An 18,140-nucleotide genomic window follows, 5' to 3' on the forward strand; every position below is an offset into this window, starting at 1 on the left:
TTGATGGACTTGCAATGTGACGTGTATCAGAGAGTGGCTGTGGTGTGCCGTGTTGTGTCCCCTGCCCTAGCAGCGATAAGGGACACGGAGGCCCCTTCTCTCTGAGTGCCTCCGCTGTCACTGTGATGAAGGACAGATCGGCTCTGGCCTGATCCGAGTGCTCCATCACATTGATGTATGGAGCAGCCTGGCCCCTGACTCCAGCTCTGGGAGGTGTGTGTACACACCTCTGTGGTTCTTTGGCTAAATGTTTTCCCTCTGTTAAGTGACTCTACTCTGCTCTCTCTCTCTCTCGCTCACCCCATTGGCCCTACATCAGAGTACAGATGGTTTGAATTATTCACCAAATTCCCGTCATGACTTCATGGAGAATCACTTGCCAAGGTGGGGTTGTTGTTTACTCGTCTTCATGGTCCCTGAGATTTGAGTCACACTAGGAGAAAGGCCACACTGTAGGTACAGGAGGAATAAACCATTATGGTATAATGCAATGCATTTTCCTCTGTGGTAGCCAAGCGACATATAACTGCCAAGTTTTTGCATTGTTATTTGTATTTCACGGTAGTGCCTCAAAGACAATACAATAATGTAGCATAGATCGTATAGTGCAGTTGAAGACATCGCTTGAAAGAGTGCCCTGAGAGTTCAGGGGGCCATGATTTACACTGCAGTATTTATGTGAGTTTTTCGCAGTTTTTGTCGCATTGTGACCCGTGTATGTTTTAGGCTGATCTGTTCCTCTGCTGCTGCTGTGCATGAAGTGATCAACAGAAACCAGCATGCCATTCAAAAAGCTGCTAAAATAAGTGCTTTTTTCAAAATGTTTATCCCACAATTTGGTAACCTATTTTTCACCGTGTGCCAATTGCCTAAACTGTAATCCTGGGCGCTACTCTCCCTCTGCCAACCTGGGGAGAGCCCCGAAATGAGCGCATGCTTCCTTCAATGCATGAGGAGTGACAGGGGAGAGACTCCCCGGTAGGACGCAGCGCGAGGAAGGAACACGTTATTCCAACCAGTTCCTTTCCCTTTCATCATGGCACCCTGGCTGACCAGGGGGAGACCAGGATTACTACATGTTTTTAGCGAGGGCTCCTAAACTCACCTACCTTAGTGTACCTAACTCCTAAACTCACCTACCGTAGGATACCTAACTCCTAAGCTCACCTACCTTAGAGTACCTAACTCCTAAACTCACCTACCTTACGGTACCTAACTCCTAAACTGACCTACCTTAGGATACCTAACTCCTAAACTCACCTACCTTAGGGTACCTAACTCCTAAACTCACCTACCTTAGGGTACCTAACTCCACATAAGTGCCTTTCTTGTCAAGGCTGCATCCAAATCAGGCCAAAAATGTGGTAGTGATCTCTCTTTTAATTGCTCGTCTGTCCTTCTTCTCTCGCTCACACTGTTTTCCTCTCACTTTTTGTCCCTGTTGTTCTCCTGTGGGCAGGGTGTGGCTGTGTGTGTGCGCGTGTGTGCGTGCGTGAGTGCGTGTCCCACATACCCCTGGGTCAGGGTCCCGGGACTGAAATAAGATCACAGGCTCATTGTCTGCTGGGGTAAGATGAGGATTATTTTCCTAACCTTCTCATACCTTCACGCAACAATGAGAGAGGACAGGATGAGTAATATAAGTTGTTTAGAAAAATCTCCACTTACACAGAAAAAAAAATACACCTCCATCTGCTCACCATGCCCTCCACCCGACGAGTCACGCCGCTGTGTGTGTGTGTGTGTGTGTGTGTGTGTGTGTGTGTGTGTGTGTGTGTGTGTGTGTGTGTGTGTGTGTGTGTGTGTGTGCTCATGCGTGCGTGCCACTTCATTTGTGTGCCTGTTTGTGGTTGCATGTTGTGTGTGTGTTCTGTGTCTTTGTGGGTACACAGTAAAAATGTTAACCACGGAACCACTTAAGGCCTTATACAGGCAGTACTTTGCTGTACGACCAATAGTGAAAGAACTACAAGCCCACCACAACGTGATGTGATCCCACAAGTTAGGAGCTATTATATCTACATTCACGTTTCTTTTTTTTGTGCTAAAATTATTTTTAATGTTTTAGAGGATTGTTTTTTTTAAATATCTTTGCCCATAATAACAAAATACGGATGCCAGGTTGAGAAAGCGGTTAGTCGAACTCTCAGATTTTTGCCGTGTACTAATACGTTATGCTTACTGTTACTGTATGTGTGTATACACACAGTTTGCATCTCTGTGCGTTTGTGTAAAAAGAAAAAAGGTAAAAGAGCCAACACCTCTTTATGTGAGAAGAGTCCACGCTGAGACAAAAGGCCTTCGCAGCTCTCTACAGCGTGTCCTTGTTCCTCTAACAGGGGCATGGCTAACAGGAAACCCTGAGGAGACTGCTACCCTTTCTGTTCTGTCACACACGTACGCACGCTCATTCACACACACACACAGACACACACACACACACACACACACGCGCGAGCGGGTGCGCACACACACACACACACGCACACACACACATGCGCGCACACACACACACACACACACACACACACACACACACACACACACACACACACCCCCCCACACGATAAAAGGTTTTCAGTTCACCTTGTCTTCAGAGGACCATGCTCTAATGAACAACCAAAAAAAGCCTTCCCTCCGCAAGACGGTCAGTCGGACACGTGCACGCGCACCACTCACGTACACACGCACTTACGCACGCACGCACACACACGCGCACATGCACAGGCACCACAACCAGACTCGCTGGTAAACACAGTAGGAAAATGTTGTGTTAGTTGATGCGGCCAATTAATTATATTGCAAGTCATTTAAAAATCTATAAAAGAAGTATAAACCGGGTTTAGGCTGTTTGAGGAATTGTAAGTATGGTATTAAAAAATGCAATACATGTATTTCAATTGGCCCCGGGTGGTGTTACATTTGAGTCTTTTTTTTTCATTTTCAAAAAAAAAAAGGAACCGAGTCTTAAAAAGGAGTAAAGCGTGAATTATGCATATAATTTCCCCCCTACTTCTTCTTCTTCTTTTTCCTCCCCATTTCTCGTGTTTCTTTTCGAAAACATGGCCTCAGTCCAAACGGTGCTTTTGTCCCGCCTCACTCTAGTCAGAGATCCCTGGAGCTGGAGCTGGTCTCTCTCTCACACTGGATCCCTGGAGCTGGAGCTGGTCTCTCTCTCACACTGGCAGGAGGGGAGGTGGAGGTGGTCTCTCTCTCAAACTGGCAGGAGGGGAGGTGGAGGTGGTCTCTCTCTCAAACTGGCAGGAGGGGAGGTGGAGGTGGTCTCTCTCTCACACTGGCAAGAGGGGAGGTGGAGGTGGTCTCTCTCTCTTACATTGGCAGGAGGGGAGGTGGAGGTGGTCTCTCTCTTACATTGGCAGGAGGGGAGGTGGAGGTGGTCTCTCACTCACACTGGCAGGAGGGGAGGTGGAGGTGGTCTCTCTCTCACACTGGCAGGAGGGGAGGTGGAGGTGGTCTCTCTCTCACACTGGCAGGGAGCTGGTCTCTCTCACACTGGCAGGAGGGGAGGTGGACGTGGTCTCTCTCTCACACTGGCAGGAGGGGAGGTGGAGGTGGTCTCTCTCTCACACTGGCAGGAGGGGAGGTGGAGGTGGTCTCTCTCTTACATTGGCAGGAGGGGAGGTGGAGTTGTCAGTGCGAGGCTCGCCTGCCTGGGAGAGGACTAGAGCTCTGGGGGGTGTAGAGGGAGGTGTTGGTTGGACTATGCATGGCTACGGGCGCTGCAGTGTGTTACAGCGGGTGTGCCTGTGGTGTGAGGCTGTTATGTGTTCTCCTACAGTTCTCCTGCCCCCCCCTCCCACCCCAACCTCCATCGGTCTTAAGCCCTAACCACACCAAAGGGTCAAGATGGATGTTCCGCAAAAAAGGTGAACAGTGATGACCTACTGTACAGTATACTTTGAGCAAAACGAAAAAGGCTATTTCTAATGGCTAATTTAGACTTCATGGTGTGAGCGCGTTGCTCGCCCACAATAACTTAATATGTTGAGCTGAAATAATTTCATTTTAATTATGCATAATGCTATAGTGCTATAGTGTGTACTGTAACCCCTATAGTTACAGTGAAGCTGCCCAGTGGCCAACATAAGACAGTGGTTGCCTTGGGAAGATCCCAGGTGTGCGGTGTGCAATGTGCATGAATGTGAAGGAGGGCGGTGCCAAACGTCAAACTGCATACTCAGCAGACGTTTTCCTGGATAAATACAAGGTGTGGAACAATGGCAACATGTGCCAACAGCCAAAGTCAAGTCAACTGACTCATCGTGGAGTTAGAATCCATGTCCCACGGCTGATCTTATAGATGTACATCATACAGTACAGTACAATACCTCTCCTAATACTATAGCAGTGGCTCAGGGGTAGAGTGGCCGGTAGAGCGGCCGGATGGGAATTGCGAGGTTCCCAGTTCGATCCCTGGCTCGCCCAGAGTTATTGTCGACGTGTCCTTGAGCAAGACTCTGAGCCCCTAATGGCCGCCGATTTGTTTGTAAATGAACGCCCTACTTGATCATACTACAGCGTCACACAGAAGTATCAAAAGGAGTGTGCTACTTTTGCATTTAACTCCTGAAAAGTAACACTTTTGGACATTATGAGGTTTCCACCCGACAGAGATGATATGGTCTGTGCACTAACTGGCTGAGACACCAGGCAGCACTCATTGTAACTTTTAACTATCATTTGCTGTAGCCTTATTATGAACACCGTACCTCATGAACAGCTATTAAAGCAATTAGCAATTATTTATGCCACAGAACAGAAGGTACAGACGTTTTGGAGGAATGCCAACAAATGACACCAGACCGGATCATCAAATCTTCTTTGACAAAACAAAGGCTTATGTAACCACTGCCACCAGTGTGCGATTGTAATTACAAGTGGCATAGGGTGAAAAAATCGTGGAGCGAAGGTGATATACTGAAAAACGTATGGGTGCTTGTTTTAGAACTAATTAATCAGACCCATACAGCTGTCCTTCTCTTTGGGTTACCCATGTGTTTTTTGGTTTAGTTTTCTACCAGATTTTATGGCACTTGTTTCCTGGCAGAGCCAGGAATCAAGCTATCATGAGGGGGTTGCATAGGTTTTTTTTTTTAATGGTAATTCTTAATTACACACTGGTGTCATGCGGCTGTAGGTATAAACCAGGCATTACACACATCCACTGCTCTGGTGATGCGCCAAACTGTCACAGATATCGCAACAATAAAGACGCCGTGCAATTCTTCTGTCTGATGTACCAGAATGTACTTTGACAATTCATATCTGATGCTCAATGGTTATGGGATTTAAATAAAAGTATAAATAATATAGCTGGTGTAAATCCCATTGGGAATCTAAACGTGATTGTCTAAATACATTTCATGAGCGATCTTTCATTGTGAGGCATATTACATAACTAATTAATCAGACCCATACATTGTCCGTCTCAATGAAGTCGGGAGATCAGTCGGTTGGAAGGTTTGAAAAACAGTTACTAATGAACCCAAGACACCGTCAGACGGCTACTGTAGTGCTAAAAATAGCCTATGGCCTGACGTCCTTTTCTAGAACAAACCTGCTGCTATCCGACATTCGACGCTTCCTATACAACATGCGCCCATTCAACAGGCGTTTTCCAACACTTACCGACGTAAGTGCGGTGGAAAGCTACCTTTATACATCTCTCCTCTTTTTTTTCAGTGAGCCATTACTATTTTGCCTATCGTTGTGTGAAGTGACCAGCATGGCAGCCAGCATTCCACGAGGAATGATCCCCAGCAGCGTACCTGGACGGAGTTGAGCCTGCAGTAGCCGTTGAGGGGGAAGCGGATGACGTGCGTGGGGTCCTGGTTCCAGCCGGCGTTGACCGAGTTGCACATGACGTCTCCAGTCTCGGGGAAGATCTCCTCGATGAGGACCTTCTCCCCGCTGAGGGCGATCCTCTCGCCCAGGTCGGGTGTGACGCGCACCACCAGGCAGTCACAGGGCGTGGCCAACCTTCGGTTTTCGCCATCCTGCTTCCAGCACTCCAGCGCTTTGATCATGGGCGCCAGCTGGTAATAACGCGCCTCCTCATACAGCAGGCGGAAATCCTGAGAATACAGGTAAAAGAAAGAGAGAGATTGGATCACTTGAGTGTAATTGAACCAGGGAGTCATCAGAATTGTGTTGGCTAAAAGTCTAAAAGCCTGACTATAGCTACAAAATGGTTTGAACTTGCCAGGCTACTTCTTGGCCTTCCATCTAGAACCCATTTAGGGTGGGATGGCTCAGGGTATAAGACAGAGTACAGCAACTTGCAATAGGCCTAGTCTACAGGATACACTACTCCTCAGTGACACCCATCAGGGTTTCCTGCACAATGTTGTTGGCATGGCGCTGCGCCATGCTTGAAATAAATCGCGCCATGCCAAGCTGCAAAAACAAACAAACAAGGGGGCTAGTGAATCATGGTGTGTGTGATATGAAATGTCCAGTACCTCCCCAGTGCCTCCCCCAGTGTCTGCCCAGTTGCTCCCCAGTACCTCCCCTCCCCAGTGTCCCCTGAGTGCCTCCCCAATGTCTCCCCAGTGGCTGCAGTTTCTCCCCAGTGCCTCCCTACTGTCTCCCCAGTGCTTCCCCAGTGTCTCCCCAGTGCCTCCCAAGAGCCTCCCCAATGTCTCCCCAGTGGCTGCAGTTTCTCCTCAGTGCCTCCCCAGTGTCTGCCCAGTGCCTCCCCAGTGTCTCCCCAGTGTCCCCCCGAGTTTCCCCCCAGTGTCCCCCCGAGTGCCTCCCCAGTGTCCCCCTGAGTGCCTCCCCTGAGTGCCTCCCCAGTGCCCCTGCAGTGCCTCCCCAGTGTGCCCCTGAGTGCCTCCCCAGTGTCTGCCCAGTGCCTCCCCAGTGTCCCCCCGAGTTTCTCCCCAGTGTCCCTCCCCTGAGTGCCTCCCCAGTGCCTCCCCAGTGTCCCCCAGTGCCCCCCCAGTGTGCCCCTGAGCCCCCAGTGCCTCCCCAGAGCCTCCCCAGTGCCCCCCAGTGCCCCCCCCAGTGTGCCCCTGAGTGCCTCCCCAGTGTCTCCCCAGAGCCTCCCCAGTGCCTCCCCAGTGTGCCCCTGAGTGCCTCCCCAGTGCCTCCCCAGTGCCTCCCCAGTGTCTCCCCAGTGCCTCCCCAGTGTCTCCCCAGTGTCTCCCCAGTGTCTTCCCAGTGTCCCCCCAGTGCCTCCCCAGTGTGCCCCTGAGTGCCTCCCCAGTGTCTCCCCAGTGCCTCCCCAGTGTCTCCCCAGTGCCTCCCCAGTGTCTCCCCAGTGTCTTCCCAGTGCCTCCCCAGTGTCTCCCCAGTGTCTTCCCAGTCTCCCCAGTGTCTCCCCAGTGCCTCCCCAGTGTCTCCCCAGTGTCTTCCCAGTGCCTCCCCAGTGTCTCCCCAGTGTCTTCCCAGTCTCCCCAGTGTCTTCCCAGTGCCTCCCCAGTGTCTTCCCAGTGCCTGCCCAGTGTCCCCCAGTGTCTCCAATAGCAATACAAGAGCAATAATACAAATTAATCTTAATTTATTAATCAAATTAATTAATTAATTAATTAATTAATCAACATTTTCGCCAGAAGGCCCCCCACGCTCCCAGCACCATGCCAAAGCTTTTTCCTGCAGGAAACACTGCCCATGTACCTGTCTAACTACTTCAAAAACGTCCAAAAACGTCAAGTCCACAACATCAGAGGGAGCTCTACAGATCACGTTCAACCCAGATTTGGCACGAACAAGGGTTTCAATTTGTTCTCCTGCTATATGCCACCAATGTGGAATGCTCTACCAACCGCCATGAAGAAGTGTGAATCCCTACTCTCTTTCAAAACCGCTCTAAAAGAACACTTTTAGAGCTGCAATTTGGAACTGGCCAGGGGTGCACATAACTGGTGTGCCAGTGCGCATCCGTCGTCAAAATGCGTGCAGGTCAAAGGCATGGAGGCACTTTTGCGTACCAAGAGCTGGGGCCGCTTGGACGGGAATTTACTTCCTGAGAATCCTGATACAACATTCCGGTGCATACAGCCAGGCACTCTTGAAGAAGCATGCCCCATTACGAGCTCTGATGTCACATACTACAAATCTATCTATCTACATCCTGTAAGTAGACTTAAATATAAAAGTAGTGTTGACTAATCATTACCGCAAGCTACATAACCAGGTACTTCTCTGAGAACCAGCCCAAAATGGTTACCCCTGTGTGCGTATGTAACGCATGTATGCGGGTATATCTATCTATCTATCTATCTATAGTGTATATTAACTGAAGGATTAAAGGTATATTCAGTGATTTCACTTAATTCAAATATCACTTATTTTTTTGTTTTGTTGTGATAATCCTCCCTACTATAGAGTGTGCTGGCCATATAAGGAGTTCCTCCCTGTCCCCAGTTAACCCCTGGGGGTCAAAAAACCTTAGGTTTCGTTTTTGACTCTCTATCCTGATTGGACGAAAGTCTGGGTCTCACAGCCAAAAACGAAACCTAAGGTTTTTTGAGTGAAATCACTGAATATACCTTTAACTAATTGTAAACAAAAGCAACAGCGTATAAGTAAAATAAAGGCCTACCATAATTAGACTAAGGCTAAGCTAGTGGAAAGGTCATAGGGTCACTCAGATGGTTAGGGCTCATCCATCCGGGAGCATGCCAGCCTGCAGTTTGTGAGATATCTTGCTTGGCACTATAGTGTTGGGCAGACAAAGTGTTGGATAGACCAACTGACTTCACCATCCTTAGAGCATCACCACTAGCAGAGCTAGCATGACCTTTGTTTGTCCTCTAGTTACGCAGAGTATCTCATGGAACTGAGCATGGTTCTCACACATGTTTGTGGGGTCTCATCCACGGGACGTCTGTCTCAATAAGCCAAGCGGTGCCAACAACTGCTGTTGCAGTAGCTTTTGGCTGAGCCGGGCTAGCCTTTAGCATGTTTCAGCAAAGCTGACTCCAGCAAGGCCGTCAGCAAGGCTCCAGTGAAGTGGGATGGAGAGCATTCCTGTGTGCAGACAGAGTCTGCAGCAGATTGCCTGACAACCCCCCCCCCCCCCCCCCCTTCGGGCTGGGCCTTTGCTGGGGGCCATTTGCCCCTGCACTCTTCTCTCTAATTTCCCACAAGACCAGATGGCACCATCATTCAGCAGTACCATAGAAAATACAGAGGAGGAAGAGTAGAAGGAGGTTCACTGTTTGAGGAGGCAGATAGGAGGTGATAGGAGAATGATATGGTGTGAGCACATGGGGACATGAGGACAATTCATGAGCCGAGGAGAATTTTAATGTATTCCTTGCGTGGAGGGGATTTTTATGGTAATGTGACTTGTGGCCTGATGTTAAGCTCCTATTACAACATGATTTAATTGGAGGAAAATGTCACTAAAATGTTGTAAATCCATCTTGTGAAGCAATTAGTAATTAATGAAGCTGTGTTTCTGATTAGTGTTTCGCAGTGACAAAGAAAGACAGCTTAATTCATGTCTTTGCTCATGGTTAGCTCTTGCTAGCTTTCATAGTTTATTCTTAAAATGACGTTTGTGTTCCTTGGCTCTCGGCTACAGTTTGTTTTATTGTATGCAATGGTAGGGGGTGAAATACAGTTATCAGTCCGGTAACTTGATTTCCCCTTAATGCACTTCCCGCACTGAAGGCAAAGGCCACCTTTAGCGTGACATTGATGTGTTGCTATACCATGATGCCCATCAGGCTAATGCCACCCGTGTCTGATCAAGCTTTTCATAGCATACATTACAGATAAAATTTTAAGTTGGACATCTTGGCGTTCTTACCTTTAGTTGAACCCATGGCTACTTACTGTGTTATACTGAGACTTTAAAAACTGCTTTTGGAGTGATATTTGTGTGTGTGGACTGCATCATCACTGTCTGTGGTGGGTGCTGGGAGCTAACAAGGATGGGGTGGTTGGGGACCCAGACCTTTTTTCTGGAGCCCTGCTGGGTACAGAGACGGGACGTTGTGGCAGCGGGCGGCCCATTGACACACTGATGCCTCTGTTGTGAAGAACAAGCCTGTAAAAGCTCCACTCACCAACCCCTCCCCCCCCCCCCAACATTTTAACCCCTCATGTATCACCCTTCATCTTAGAGTGAACTCCAATATGACACCCCAAAACCTGTCTGAGCTGAACTGAGGGCTGATGCAACACATCTTAAACTTGCAGTCTAATATTCAAGATGATAGAATATGAAAGGGGTGTACGCTGTGTGTGTGTGTGTGTGTGTGTGTGTGTGTGTGGTGTTGGGGGGGGGGGGTCCTTTTCCCTCCTCTCTCTCCTCTCGTTCCCTCTCTCCTGGTCCTTTCTCGCTGTAGCTGACAAAACGCACAATGAGACGCTTGCCTTCGGGCGGCGCTCTGTATCAAAGTGTAGCTCCTCATCCTTCACTGCAGGTCTGAAGCCATGGATGGATATGTTTTTAACTGGGGCCTGTCTGCAAGGCACCTTAGTCAATTTGGAGCTGTGTGGAAAACAAGAGACTACTACTATTACTACTACTGCTACCACCACTACTATTACTACCAGTAAGACGCCCCAAAGCACTTTCACTTGTGACCATAGAGTGTGCCACTCATGCGAAAGGTTTAGCAGTAGAGTATGTCATAGGAATGCTATGTCCCCCTGCAGTTTCCTCAGGTCCTGACGACTGTCTGCAACCCACAACTTACATAGCCCTGGCTAGGCCACCGGGCCTGGTGGAGATATGAGTTCCCACGGACCACACCTTTCTAGGTACTGCTGTTGTCCTGCTACTATTAATTCTACAATACTACTGCTAATAGTAATGATACTGTTGGCAGCTCTATGAGACAATAAACCACGCCCACCCCCTCCCTCAATCCCCAGTCCAGTGTATAGTCAGACTTGTTAGTTTCAAAATAATGACCCAACCTTATTGCCCACTAGCAAGGCCTACATCCCAGGGCCTGTTGGAGAGACAAAGCCAGGGGAAGCGGATACAAGTAAGATGGAGAACCCTTTAAATATGCCATCCTGATTTTGGGTAGTCCACTTCAATATAGGCAAACATTTCATTTCAATAGCGGAAATAGCTGATCTACAAGCACTCACATTGCACTGCAATACAAAAAAAGTCCACATGACTGTCGTATCTGGGACATGTGGTCACACACAATTCAGTGGTTTTCAGTTTTTCCATTCAATAACTGAAATAATAAATTCCCATCCCACCCATCTAATACAGTGGACCTTTGATTGATTGATTGAAATCTTTATTGATCTTTACCTGTGACAAATAGAACCATTTAGCGTGGTGCAAACGTCAGAAAATATAGCATTTGGGTATATAGAAGTCGTAAAGGCCCCTCGAGTCCCTTAACACAGAAATGGCATAACACAAAACGCCTCACAAACCTTACCCTCATGCTTCTGACTGCGCATTGCTTACACACATACACGTGACTAATTGTAGTACTTTGAATAATGAGACGAAAGTTGGAGCGGTATTAAAATGGTGAATATTTCGATCCACTGATGCATGCTAAAAGAAAATGTGCTCCTTTCTTTTTCTATTCTGCTCAGACTTTCACATTGGTTTAGTAAAACACACAGCAGCACCGTGGCTGCCAGCAGCGCACCGCGGCCGGCCCTGGGGCGACGGGAGGCCTGATTGTGTTCAGATAAGGACATGCTCAATTCTGCCTCGCACTATTTGCATTTTTTTTTCTCTCCCCTCCTGCTTTTTCCGACTTCACGCAAATTGAAAGGTATGCAGATCAACGCTGGCTTTTTATTTGGTGTGTGGAGGGGGAGTTTGGTGTGTGTGTGTGTGTGTGACTGTGTGTGTGTGCGGGGGGGGGGGGGGGGGGGGGGAGTAATGAGTTGAAACAATGAGGTCTGACGCGTTGTGTTGGGCCATGGTGCCTGATTGGACTGTCAAGACTTCACATGGAGGGAGTCGTGGGGTTGGGGAGGGATGGGTGAGAGAGAGGGAGTCGTGTGGTTGGGGAGGGATGGGCGAGAGAGAGCAACTCCCACAAATATAATCAAAACCAATTCAGGTTGTCATTTCCCCAAAAGAAAAGAACACAGAATAAAATCCTCAGTGTCTGAGAGGGTACAAATGGAACCACATGGACCCACAGAGTTCCAGTTGTACCCTCTCAGTGTTGTACTGCTGTTGGAGGTCTGGCTCTGGCCCAGACTTCACTGCACAAGCCCTCAGAGTTTGCCCTCTGGCTTCTAGCTATAGCGCGATCAGCCTCGCCTAGTTACCCTTAAACTGAATAATCATGAACATTTCCCACAGGAAAGGACATGCACATTACAGTAGAATACACAGTCAAATCATAGTAAAAACTTTTACTCTGAAATTGTAAAAATAGATAATTATTACTGTGTAGAGCTGAAAGGTAAGTTGTTTTCCTTGGTAAGAATAATAAACATTTAAAACTGCAATCTGGAACTTATTTTAATGACTACAACACTATTTTACTACTATTATTTTATTTATGTATAGTAGAGCATGTTAATAACTGTGTTCCAAAAATGAACAAAACAGCCCTGCGACTTTACTCATATGGATGTGCAGAATCAACTGACTGTGAAAAATATATATATACTTCCATGAGCCATGGGTAGCGGGAGTGATGTAGCGGGAGTGATGTGGCGGGAGTGACGTGGTGGGAGTGACGTGACTGACGTCAGGACTTGGGTACTCTATTTCAGTTTAGTTTTAATTCCTGCTAGCATTACATACATTCAAGTCTTGCGTGGCTTAACTGTTGTCTCCCACAATTTCCAAATGCTTCCAGCCATACAGTGTGGAGCACGGAAGCTCTTTTGATAATTAAGGGGGAAAGCGAAAATGCAGCAGAAATGGAAATTAAAAAATAAAACAAAGATATTTTTAAATATATTTTCGTGAACGAAAATGACGAACGGATGCCAACTTCCTAACTCCGATTTTGGGAGGTGTAGTTCCAGACTTGATAGCTTTCAGAGATTGTGGAATAGTTGTCTGGCTACGCATGGACTACATACATTCTAAATAGATAAAATATCAGATATTCAAGTAGGCTATAGACCCCTTTGGGACCCTCCCCGACAAAGTAGCCTATAGCGTATAGAGTTTAAGTGGTGACTGCAATCTGCAGTGTTGCCAAAGACAGTATTGAACCATAACAGGGGGGGTCCATGTTGTGTGCTCGCTATTGGCCTATACAGCTCTTTCATTCACGCTGTAAAAACACGAGCCAGGTGTGCACTGCCACAGTGGGCTAATATGAGCTAACCAGCTCTAATGACCTAGATATACCAAGGTGTGTGTGTGTGTGTGTGTGTGTGTGTGTGTGTGTGCGTGTAGGCCTGTGTGTGTGTGTACATGTACCTGTGTGTGTGTGTGAGGGTGTGTGTGTGTGTGTGTGTGTGTGTGTGTTTGTGTGTGCGACTGTGTGTGTGTGTGTGGCCATGCATGTAGGTGTGTGTGTGTGCGTGCGTGCGTGCGTGCGTGCGTGCGTGCGTGCGTGCGTGCGTGCGTGCGTGCGTGCGTGCAAATATGCATGTACCTGTGTGTGTCTTGTCCTGTGCATGGTAGGGTAGACCTGAGCATGACAGTGCCATGGTAGGGGGGTTTGTTTCCCCATTGGGACCGCCCATGCTAAAAATGGACGGCCTCGTTGGGAGACTGCGGCACTGTGGAAAGGTGCTTTGGACAAAAGCATCCATCAAGTGATGGCTATCAAGTGTGTGTGTGTGTGTGTGTGTGTGTGTGTGTGTGTGTGTGTGTGTGTGTGTGTGTGTGTGTGTGTGTGTGTGTGTGTGTGTGTGTGTGTACAGTGCTGCATACTGTTCAAAGATACACGGTAAACATCACCTGTGTAGCGTATGATTGCGTGCGTGTGTGTGTGTTATTTAACTTAATTAATGAGCTGCATCACCTTTCCGCCAGACTAATTACCACAGCCACCCAAGTTGCTTTCTGTGTCTTCGGCAGCCAGAGCTCCAGCAGTGGATCTCTCCCAGCCAAGACCTCTGGGTGCCAGAGAGAGCTGGCTGTGTTGGTTTCAGTGTGTATGTGTGGGAGTCAGCCATCAGAGAGCGGGCAGAGCAAGGGGGTATACAGGCTATTTCACCTGTGTTCACCTCTATAGAAATAGGCTTCAGAGGGAAAAACAACAGCTCAGGGCATTGGCACACATCGCAGGGCCATGCTCCAGTTAGCCGCGCTTTCCTCCTCTCCTCTCCTCCATCCCCTTCCTACCTCCAGTCTGTTTGTATCAAAAATGATTTCATATTTCATTCCCAAAATACTGCGATGGCTTGGTTATATTTACAGGTAACAGGTAAATGGATGTGTGGAGTACAGTGCTGTGGAAGGTTAGGTTAATTTGGATGCATGCATGTGTGTATTCCTGGCACGGTTTAAGGTCACCAAACGTTGTACAGCAGCTGTGAGAAGTATGTACTTAGTTTTGTGACCTGTGTACAAAATTGTGACCCAAAAGTATAGTTGCAAGGTATTCTCACAGGGTCACTCACACACAGGCAGGAGCTGAGATTAGGGAACATTGTGAACTCCAGGACACCGCGCCATGATCTCATGAAAAACAAAATATTAAACTATTAAACCCTGTATACTTCGTTGACCTTTCCTTCAGCCACATCTCTTCGGCTATTTTCACAGAATGTTCTACTATTATAACTAGAATAGGAACACCAAGTGGTTAAAATGTGTTCAAAATAAAAAACGTTCAGAACCAGGATGCACACAGGAGAATACAAGATGGTTTTGTACCGAACTGTACTGTATTTTGCTAAATGAAATAATATTTATATTTCTACAAATCATTGTGTTTTTTTCTTTGGGAGGAATACATTGTTCTTCTGAAATTAATATTAACACTTGCTGTCTCCAGGCTTCTTTAAATGAATCAATTTAAAAATTTCAGTTAAAGAGAGGGAGAAGAAAATTATTGTTTTGTGCTTAAGTTAAAGGAGAATTCCATGCTAGAATGCTTTCTTATCTTTCTTACCTTTCTTTGTAGTTGTTACGTCCCCACCAAAGAGGTCCAGGTGTTTTTTTGTGCAAAAACTCCTTATTGGCTATTTTCCCTACCATAAGCCCTCAATGAATTGCATTGTATTGAATGGGAATTGAATGGGGCTATGGGGTGTTATGCTAGTTCGCTTATTTCCATCGAAAGAAGCAGTAAAGTGTGCCGCTTGGGATATTATTTACATTATGAAGAGAGGATATATACAAATAAATTATAATTTTGAGCGATGGAAATAAGCGAATTAGCACAACACCCCATAGCCCCATTCAATTCAATGCAATTCATGTAGGGCTCATGGTAGGGGAAATAGCCAATAAGGAGCTTTTGCACAAAATAACACCTGGACCTCTTTGGTGGGGACGTAACAACTACAAAGAAAGGTAAGAAAGCCTTTTAGTATGGAATTCTCCTTTAAGGTCACATTCTCACCTAATACTCATGCGTATGGGCGGAGATTTTGGGATTCTTGCATATTTAATTTGCTGCGGTTTGCCTTCACACTGTCATCCGTAGCAATTGGAAACGCAGCAGGGGGGACCTTTATCAATGTGTTCCATTCATAAACCTAGCCTACAACACAGCCTACAACACAGTGAAATCTATTGTGATAAAATTATACTCATAACGTGCATGTGTCGTGCCGTTTGGGACTGGACCCCCCCCCCCTCTCTCTCTCTCTCTCACTATACGCACGCAGCCACAGTGCCACACACTGTTCTATTGGGCATGCAGGCACAGCGCTGAGCGCACTGATATAACACACAGCAGCGCAAAATGTTTACACGTTTATTGAGATGAAAGTTCCAGTCCCCACTAGTCCCCACACAGTGACAGCACTCCATGTTTACGGCACGCACAGACAGACAGAATATTATGTAGGCTATAATACTATTACACTGCACTGCAGTGTTTATGTGTTTTCTTAAGCAATTGATTAATGTACTCGTCCTCATTTCGATCAGGGCTTCAGTCTCCTCATTCGACCACGTCTATCCACGGTAACGGGACATCTTTGCGCTGCGTAAAATATGCTTTCTCCGTCTCCAACTGTGTTCAGCTCCTCACCCGCTACATTGTTTGCTTCATTTCCTTTATATACTGCGGATTGCATTCACACCTGCACCGAATCGTAATCAAGTGCGATTGGAAGCGAAGCGAAACCCCCGTTTTTGCTCGGAGTATAATGCGGTTCTTTGATACGCATTACGATTCGAATGAGCCTTCACAGATGCCAAATGAAGTGCACTTTCTGAAAATGCGCAGCAGAATTCCTTTTAATCACAGCAAAGCTCTCCGGTATGAATGTGACCTAAGTCTGCAACAAGACGTGTACAGTGTAGTGTACAGTAGCCCTCTGTTTTGGGAATCCAAAGACGGAAAAGGCTGATACAAATGGCCATAATGCCAGAGTATACTGAGGCTACATCCACACTAATATGTCAAATTTTCACTATAGCTTCCATAGTTGTACTTGTATAGGCTTATGTCATTGGAAATGTTTGCTTCCTAATTGGGTCTAATCAGTCACGCTGTATCCTTACGTGATTCGTCACATCCCTATCACGTGACCCTTTTCCGGAAGAAAACAAACATCATCAGCCTTGACTGAGCCTTTACCAACCATGGTCATGATTGCGGACCGGGGTTTCATTCATTAACAGTTCTACTGTGTAAACCGCGTTCCCTGCTATTTAATCCAATATTATACGCTGCCTAGATTGCCTTTGGAGCATACACCAAAGTATTTGCAGCTTTGTTCGACGAAAATCCGGCGAAAAATAGTCAGATGGTTTGTTGTTGAAGAGAAAAACAGGCCGCCATTACAATGCGAGACAAGAACCACCTCCACAGCATGTTGTAGTTCAAACAAACCCCTCGTTCACTTGCATTGAGCTCATTTTCCCAGAAGTCCTAGCAGCCCAGAGCATGGCTTGATTTCCGGTTTCGTCATCATAACGCGACGGCCTCATCACCAGGTCCGCGACAAATCTGCTATTTCTTTTTAATTATTTTTAAACGGAATGTTGGATTAAACAATTTAAAGCCCTGAAAGTGTTAATTTGGTTGACTCAATGCACACTGCCTGTACAGCGACACATAAAGTCATTGTCGTGACCGTATCGTTTTGGAATCCTCACATGATCAGTCACAATAGACCTGTGCTCAAATTCCTAGAAGGAAACGTCCTTTCATTGGGTTTATTTGCTAAAGCTAATTAATTAGGTTGGCTACAAAGTTGGTTTTGTCTTTGCCACTTTTCTAGTATAGGTGTATCTGTGGGTATGTGTGCAATCTTGTGGTTTAGTCGGTTGTTTTATAGCGGTTTCACATCAGAATGGCGCCAGAGAAGTGTTGTTTTAGCTCTAATGTGCGTTCCTGGGAGCGACTGCAGCTCTGCCTGACAGTCGAGTGGGCGTGGAACAACAATAATATGTACGTCGTGGGGGATCTTATTGAGTATACTGGCAACAGTGTTGGGGAAATGTTCGCTGGTGGTTCTTAACGGGGAAAATGTCAATTTTAAATGCTCCAAGCAACCAAGACTCTAAATTCTCCAAGCAACCAAGACTCTGATGCCTCCGGGCTGTGGATAGACTTCACCCCTCAGTCAGGACTGCAGCTCACCTCTTCAGAATCTACCTCACATACCTACATAGCACTCCTTATTTCCTTGTATCACATACCTGTTAATTGGATAGATGCTACTGTTGTTACACTATGCAGAATTATGTTGGTCACTTGTTCACAAATGCTATATGTATAGGCATATATTATTTAGACAGATTTATACAATTAGCTTGATCACTAATGTTAATTATGTTATTTAGACTAGTCCTTACCCGTTCTGAATATATGAACAGCAAATCATGTTCAGTGTGCGATGTAATAGATCACATTACTGATAGGGGGGCAATTGTTTACAGATGGTCTTGGGAAGTTGGGTTGGGCACAAAAGTATAGGCTAATTAAATGCTGTAGTACAATCATAAGTACACCATTGATGTGTGATGTAAATATGGTGGTGATATTCTGCCTATAAATGGAAGTTATTGAATATTTTCAAGTTTGTTGTTGCACTTTGTAGACGGTCCCTAACCGCTCACCGTCTGCTGC

General features: G+C 46.6%; 1 protein-coding gene across 3 annotated transcripts in view; it reads right to left on the reverse strand.

Annotated features, from left to right (window-relative positions):
* kctd15b (potassium channel tetramerization domain containing 15b) overlaps positions 1-18,140 on the reverse strand; it is a gene marked incomplete at its 5' end in the record, with an annotated part of 41,515 nt that overhangs the window by 8,881 nt on the left and 14,494 nt on the right. For all 3 annotated transcript variants that reach the window (XM_083759739.1, XM_083759740.1, XM_083759738.1), the window contains one exon: positions 5,790-6,095. In XM_083759739.1, coding sequence (XP_083615865.1) covers positions 5,790-6,095 — 306 coding nt within the window. The remainder of the gene's footprint in view (positions 1-5,789; positions 6,096-18,140) is intronic.

The sequence above is a fragment of the Protomyctophum parallelum genome (assembly GCF_964188405.1).
Source record: "Protomyctophum parallelum genome assembly, chromosome: 2".
NCBI classification, from domain to species: domain Eukaryota; kingdom Metazoa; phylum Chordata; class Actinopteri; order Myctophiformes; family Myctophidae; genus Protomyctophum; species Protomyctophum parallelum.